Source organism: Monopterus albus, unplaced genomic scaffold, assembly GCF_001952655.1.
Source record: "Monopterus albus unplaced genomic scaffold, M_albus_1.0 scaffold127.1, whole genome shotgun sequence".
Classification (NCBI taxonomy): domain Eukaryota; kingdom Metazoa; phylum Chordata; class Actinopteri; order Synbranchiformes; family Synbranchidae; genus Monopterus; species Monopterus albus.
This window is the reverse complement of record NW_018128007.1, coordinates 272869-280620: the sequence shown is the minus strand read 5'-3', so window position 1 is coordinate 280620 and position 7752 is coordinate 272869. Positions and strand designations below refer to the sequence as shown.

Genomic DNA, 7752 nt, shown 5'->3' with positions numbered 1-7752 from the left:
GGTTCGGGGATTGCCACCACGACAGGCACCGGAGACCTTACGGCCACAGCTCAGAACGGCCACATCGACAATGGAGGTGGAGAATATGGTCCACTCGGACTCAATATCTCCAGCCTCCCCCGGGATCTGGTCAAAGCTCTGCCGGAGGCGGGAGTTGAAGATCTCTCTGACAGGGGATTCTGCTAAACGTTCCCAACAGACCCTCACAATACGTTTGGGTCTGCCGAGTCTGTCCAGCTTCCTCCCCCGCCATTGGATCCAGCTCACCACCAGGTGGTGATTAGTTGACAGCTCCGCCCCTCTCTTCACCCGAGTGTCCAAGACATACGGCCGGAGGTCAGATGAAACAACCACAAAGTCGATAATCGACCTCCGGCCTAGGGTGTCCTGGTGCCATGTGCACTGATGGACACCCTTATGCACACTTTCTTTCTTAATTATCACATCACTGAATTCACTCTGCGGCTTGTGTCATAATTACTATGGCCACTAGAGGTCACCTGTGTACCTCAGCTGCATACCTATGGAACCTCCTGTACTTCACCGAAGACCCCTTCTGAACAATGTTTATGGCCTTGATAACAAGTGATAATGGCCATTACACTAGCAGGGACCTGCCCTCACTAAGCGTGAATAAAACTATAACAATAGTGAATGCTTGTGTATACTTGGTCGCTTGTGCACTTAACGGTTTTAGGGAGGGTTAAGGAGGTTTGTGCTGCTCTCAGGCACTGGCAGACCCTCAGCAGGGATCAAAGGATTAGAATAAAAAGAAGGGGAAAGAAATGGGTGGGTAATGAAAAGCAGAAGTGGAAGTATGGAAATTGAACATGTCTGTGCAGATTCTCAGTCATCCAGGTCATAGTAAAATTAAATAACCTTAGAAAAATCAACTGGACTTAGATTTCTAGATCAAAGACGTTTCACCTCTCATCCAAGAGGCTTCATCAGTTCTGACTGACTGGTGTTGAGCCGGAGATATTTATCCCCCTTGGTGTGGTTTCAGTCCTTTGAAGGCCAACAATGTCCCATAATGACTGAGTCGTTACAGCCCAGTATCGATGAGTCTCGTTACCTGTCTTTGGATCCTCCCCTGTCAGCCGACGCCTATTGTCCTGGTGGGCATGTTTGGGCAGAGATCTCAAAACAGGGTTGTAGATGGAAGACAAGTTGTGTCTTAGTCCACCACCCCTATTTAGTGAGGGGTGTTCTATTTTTACAAAAATAGCTTCCTTGACTCCTCTCTCAAACCAGCGATGTTCTCTGGAGATATGAGTTGGAAAACCAAAACAATAAGCTAAAACAGGCTTCAAAGCTTTATAGAGCTGGGTGTTAGTTTATCACTATGAACAGTCCCACTCACAGTCCAGTATTCATTTTTGTTGGTGCCTTGTACAATGTCCTGTTATTATAATACAGTAGTAGTATTTATCTGCTATTTAAGCATTTGTGTGGAAGATGTACTCAAATACTTTATGTAAAAGAACCAATACAACAATCTGAAGTGAATCAAATCCACTTTAAATAAAATCACAAGCATTATTAGTTTGGTAAAATGTCTCCTCTGACTGTTATTATTAGATTAATAGTGATCATCATTGCTTCAGCAGCATTTTATAGTTGCAGCTAGTGTTTGGGGGTCAGGCACTTCCAAAGGGCCACCAGATAAATCCGAGGGTTTAGCCAAAACATGAGGCAAAGTCAAGGTGCGTGACTGTTGTTTTCGTGGTGTGTATCTAAACAATTGGACATAACCTTACACATTAAGACAAATATTAAGACTAGCATTACAGTTGACACTAACAGCAGTTTTCCTGTATCCTTGACGTGCCTGCAGGCTGAATAGTTAACAGCCCAAGCTAGTCACCCTGTCTGCACTAAACATTCATAGACAACAGATCTCTAATCCATACCTATCTAACTAAGAAATAACCTAACAGTGATCATCATTGCTTCAGCAGCATTTTATAGTTGCAGCTAGTGTTTGGGGGTCAGGCACTTCCAAAGGGCCACCAGATAAATCCGAGGAGCTGAGAAATTATTAATGGGAAAGGAAAGATAGAAAACAAACAAACAATATTCTGTTACACATTTCTTGTTTACTTTTTGTGAAATGTTGGATAATTTGAACTCTTTTGGGCCAAAAATGATTTAAATGAAATCATGTTTAGAGAGGAAATGTCTTTTTTGGTGGAACTGCTAACAACTCCTGGTCCTCTGAATCATGACAAGGGCACGAAGTCACAAGCCAAATGGCTGGTGTAACTAATACCTACAGCTGACATATAAATGTAGTGCAGTAAAGAATACAGTAGCTCACTGAGTGGAAATATACCATAAAACTAAATGGCAAAGCTCATGCGCTTATAGCACAGTATTGTATTTGAGCAAGTGTATCATTGCTTCTACTGTAAGTATAACATGGAATCGAGACCCAGCAGTGTTCCGAGTCTGTTGCAGTTTTCATTCAGATGAAATCAAAGGAATTATTCTGTAGAGCTGCACCATTCCCCAGACACAGAGAGGACATTCATCCTTGTGTTACTATGATGGACTAATGTTGTGAGACAGTTTGTCAGTGTTTGGCGTGTGTATGTGTGTGTTTATTATCTGCTCATCTGTGGAAAAAATTTGAAGGTGACTTTTGGAAGAAACCATACATCTTTCTTGTTGTTCTCCCATGAGTCTCTTTCTCCTTCTTACCATCAGTTTTGCCTTGCTCTCCTAATTTGTCTTCCTCTCCTCCCTCTGGTTGTTTTGTCTTTTACTCCATATTTTTCTATTTTCTGTTTCTATTTCTGCCCCTCCCCATCTTCCTCCTGTGCAGCACCTACTGCTCTAACTTTGTCCCTCCAAACAAAAGGAGAAAGAATCATAGCTTCTGCATGAAAGCGTGTTGTTATGATGTGAACAGATGTTGCATTTTTTTAAAATCACTTTCACTTGATTTTCTCTAGGTGGAAGTAGTCACTCAATTCCCTCGTTCCTATTTGCCTGACAAGATAAATGACTGTTGCAATCTTATAAAAGCTGAAAGTGAATAATGGTTGCTAGCTTGTTTTTGGTTTGTTAACCTAAAATCTGATCTGAATTATTTGATTTTCTCATGATATCAAGCAGTTATTTTGTGATCATAACTTATTTATCTCACTACCATGTGTTAACAAGACATGATTACAACATAATGGGTCATAAAAAGGTAGTAGCAATCTTACAAATGACTAGTGTAGTACCGGTAGATGGCTTTTATGAGAGGATTTATTCTGAGGTAATTGAAAATGCAACATGATATTCCAGAAAAATCTTAAGACTAGTCAACACTGTCCTTCCCAGAAAAACTGTATCATTCATTATTTGTACCAACACTTGAAACTACCTAAGTTAATGATTTTTTATGACAAGGGTTAGTACTAAAAATAAGGAAACCCCTCTGTAAAAATCCTGAAGTTTGCAGACAACAATCATCAGCCTCATTCAAGACGGTGACAAGTCAGCCTACAGACAGGAAGTTAAACAGCTGGCCCTGTGGTGTGGTTGTAACAACCTGGAGCACATGGAAGACAGTGGAGATGATAGTGGATTTTAGGAGGAGGCCCCCCACCCTATCTCCGCTCACTATACTCAGCAGCACTGAATCAGTAGTAAAGTCCTACAAGTTTCTGGCCTCCACTATCTCGCAGGACCTGAAGTGGACAACCAACATCAGCGCCATAATTAAAAAGCCACAGCAAAGGATGTACTTCCTGCATCAGCACAGGAAGTTCAACCTGCCCCAGGAGCTGCCGATTCAGTTCTATAGGAGAATCATCGAGTCTGTTCTCTGTACTTCCATCTCTGTCTGGTTTGGCTTTGTACTTCCATCTCACAAGTACAGACTCCAGCGGACAGTCAGGACTGCAGAAAAAATCATCAGTGCCAGCCTGGCTTCCATGGAGGACTTGTACACCTTACGGGTCAAAAGCAGGGCAGAGAGGATCACTGCAGACCCCTCACACCCTGGACACAAACTATTTGAACTCCTCCCCTCTGGATGGCGTTACAGGTCTCTGTACAGTGACTTGCACTGCAATTTTTGAGGTGTTATTGTGAAGTTAGTATGTTTTATGTTGTGGACCAACATAGCTTTTATGAATTTTGCTATGAGACTGGGTTGACAAATCCCATACAAAGAGACAGTCTTATAATATGCTAGTCTCTCTCTTAATACCTTCCGAATTATAAATTTAAAAATGAAAGTCCCCAGAAAAATAAGTTCTTTCAGAGAGTGATAACTGAAAAGATGCCACCTGTAAGCCTGTAAACTCAGCACTAGTGTGACAGGAGGATGTGGAGCTACTGCACAGTCATGTTCATATACATTCATACGCTGTATATACAGCTTCTGTGCACGGCACCTTCTCATCAAGCAGGGGCGCCACATATGATAGATAATAGAAAACCGCTTAGTAGCGCTTTCCTCCCCCCCGCTTGCTCCCCCCCCCCCCCCCAATGTGTCATGAATAAATGCCGCCCTGGGGGGCTGCCCAGTTCGCCCATGCCAAAAAACACCACTGTGTACACTGTACACAGTATAACCAGAGGACCTGGAGTCTGTGTGACTATGTAGACATTGTGAAAATGTATTTGTTTATAAGCATTTTCTACTGTAACCACAGCTATGACACACACACAGATAGAGAGAGAGAGATCCCTACACAGGAGATTTGAATCATTTTATTATTGATCATAATGAGGTGGTTTGGATTGCAGTGTGTATTTTGTTTCCACACACCAGATTGAGTAGCTCTTATTAGTTGGCTTTATGTTGCCATGGAGATGGACCCCTGTGTTTGTGTTTTATGGTACTGCAACACAGAAGGAGTTATGAAAGAAATCTGTCATGACTATGCAGGGTTCAAACACTGTTGCATGTGTGGTTTTGTAGATTTGTGTGTGTATGAGTACTTTGTTGTATGAGTGTCAGTGTAAAATTCTCTCCAGGACACAGACTGTGTGTATAGGCATGTGTGCATGTAAATGTAATGTTGGCAAAAAGTCAGATATTTGTTTTGTAAATCTTCCTGATGGTGACATTTATATCACCGTGTGTCAGTGACATAACAGCAATGGACACCTTTATACATGTACATATACATATACATATATATATATACATATACATATACATATACATATACACCTTATACCTGGACTCCAAAATATGGAAACCAAGGAAAAATATAAAGGCTCCACCACTGCAAAAGTTATAAATATGTTTATAAAGGGATTAAATGTGTCCGGGATGACAAGTGCTCAGAAGTTTAATGAGATCAGATTCGGTCTTTGTAATGTTTCTATAATGAAATAACAAATTGAGGAGATTGGATCTTAGTGTTCAGGCAAACAAAACCAAGTAGGGAAAAAACAAAGGCCGAATTAAATTCCAAACAAAACTGAAACAGTCCAATCAGAGTGAACAGTCCAAAAAGTATAGGTGAGAAAAATAATAAAGAAAATCACAACAAGGATATAATTCCAACATGGGGAAAGATCCAAGGAACTAGGCAAAAGGCTGAGTCCAAAATCCAAGCAGAATCCAAAATAGGCAAGTAAATCTAACCACCGGAAAGCACAAGCTAAACTAGGAACACTAGGAACAAGATAGCTTGAACAATTAGGCTAATCTTGCAAAGACATGAGGGAAAACCGATAACATATATACAGTACTATGGAGTAGCTACAGGTGTGATGTGTGTCAGCAGGGTGTGCAGTCACAGGGAACAGAGTGTAAGGGAAGGAATCCAGTGCCATCTAGGGCTGGATGAGGAAATAAGAATTCAAGAGAAGCCCAAGAAGACCAGGAAGACTCAGGGCAGCAGGAAAACACATGGAGCAGCTTAGATATGCGTGTTTTATGATATTGTTAACAAGCTTTTAAAGTAAAAAAAAATCAAGGGTTCAAACTGTAAACTTTGTACCTTAGCAAGTGAAGATTCAGTACATGACAGGGATCTAATGAAGAAACCCTGAACAAGTCATAGAAGCTAAAGGAACAGTGGCTATAGAGGAGAAAGCATCAGGACAGGGCACTTTTTACCTCGAAGATCACCAATGATGTAATAAACACGCACCAATAAACACTAAGGACTCAGTTTTCCAGGAATAAGGCACAGCAATAGTGGCACATATGGGCGTGATCAACAATGGTTTGGTGACCAAAGAGGCAGCACACTTTTGTATGCAGCCAGGTGCTACTGGGCAGGTATTCAGGTGTGATTTCGTCCCAGGCCTTCTGCAGGCCAACAGTGGATGGATTCTTTCCTTTTATGTTCTTCTAAACTGTAACAGTGTAAGCAGTGCACAGTGAGGTTGGACTGACTTTACTAGCGATCTAACATGATTGATAGGGACATATGCAGGGTATTTGCTATTTTTCATGGCTCATGAGCTGCTTTCAAATTATTATGTTGCATCTATGCAATTATGTAACATGGATTTGGAGTCTGATCTGTGATTCCAAAAACACCAATCACAGAGCAGCTGTGGCTGCATCCTGTAAAGACAAATGGTGCACCAACACTACTTGACCATATTCATATCTATAGCCACATACTGAGGGCTATTTACCTTATTTGAAAATAATCTAAATGATCACACTTAGCCTATTTAATAATTCAGATAATTTGACAATAAATCATTCAGAGTAAATTCCAGCAGATCAATAGTGGATTGAAGGGTTAATTTTAAGTTGGTGTGGCCATTTAAAATACGTGTGTACCCGATCTTGTGCTTCCCAGCCTTTGTGTTTGCCAGGAAAATTGCAAATATGCCTGCAGCAGCAATAAGAGATGGTCTGAGCAGGTGTTATTGTTATTTCGGGTCAAAACCAGCACCAGAATTGCACTGCGCTGCCTAATCAGCATACACACGGCCTCAACTGCACCTCTGCTCCCACCTCAGTGTAAGTGCAATCAATCATGGCAGGAAAATACCAAACACACCAATGTGCAACAAAAAGTAAACGTGCCTGAGGAAAATTGCATAAGGACTGTGAAAGATGATTTGCAGGATTTGTGCTGGCAGGAAGATTGAGACATAAGTCTATTAACTTCAAACAAGCTCCTTCTGACATTTTGAAATCAAGTTTTTGACATCTGTCTTACCTCTCTGTCTCTTTCTCATTCTCTCTCTCAGAAACTTGTCCAAGAACCCCATGTTGACCTCGCTGACATGGCAGATCTTTGAACATCTGCAGCTCTTTGAACTGTAAGTTAACCCATGTCTTTATGTCACTTTGTGACAGAAACTTGAATGAGGTTAAATCATTGTATGATGTGTGTTTTGGGAGAGGTGACAGCGGTGCAGTGGGTAGAGCAGTCATCTCTCAACCAGAAGGTTGAAGGTTTAAATCTCAGTGCTGGCAGTCCAAGTGTCCTTGGGCAAGACACTGAACCCCCCCGTTGCCCTTGATGGTTAGAGCCATCAGTTGAGGAGGCACTGCAGATGGCTGCCATCGGTTCTGTACTGGAAACAAATTCCTTGTTACAACATACTTGGCCAATAAAGGTGATTATCCTTTCTATGAAAGAGCTCTCCAACCTGAAAATATATAAAAGATGACACATTTTAATTTTCAGATTTAACCATGCCTTTGTTGAATGAAAACTGGACTTTATAGTTTCTTTAACAACCTGTGAGCTGAGAAAGTGCTGCAGGAAACCATACCAGACATGTTGACAGGATATGATGACCCATATGTGGGTGGTTCAAGAA

At 41.4% G+C, this 7752-nt stretch overlaps 1 protein-coding gene across 1 annotated transcript in view; it reads left to right on the top strand.

Moving 5' to 3' along the window:
• Positions 1-7752, top strand: part of LOC109967270 (NT-3 growth factor receptor-like) — a 410435-nt gene that overhangs the window by 167178 nt on the left and 235505 nt on the right. The window contains exon 4 of the mRNA XM_020612721.1: positions 7174-7245. Coding sequence (XP_020468377.1) covers positions 7174-7245 — 72 coding nt within the window. The remainder of the gene's footprint in view (positions 1-7173; positions 7246-7752) is intronic.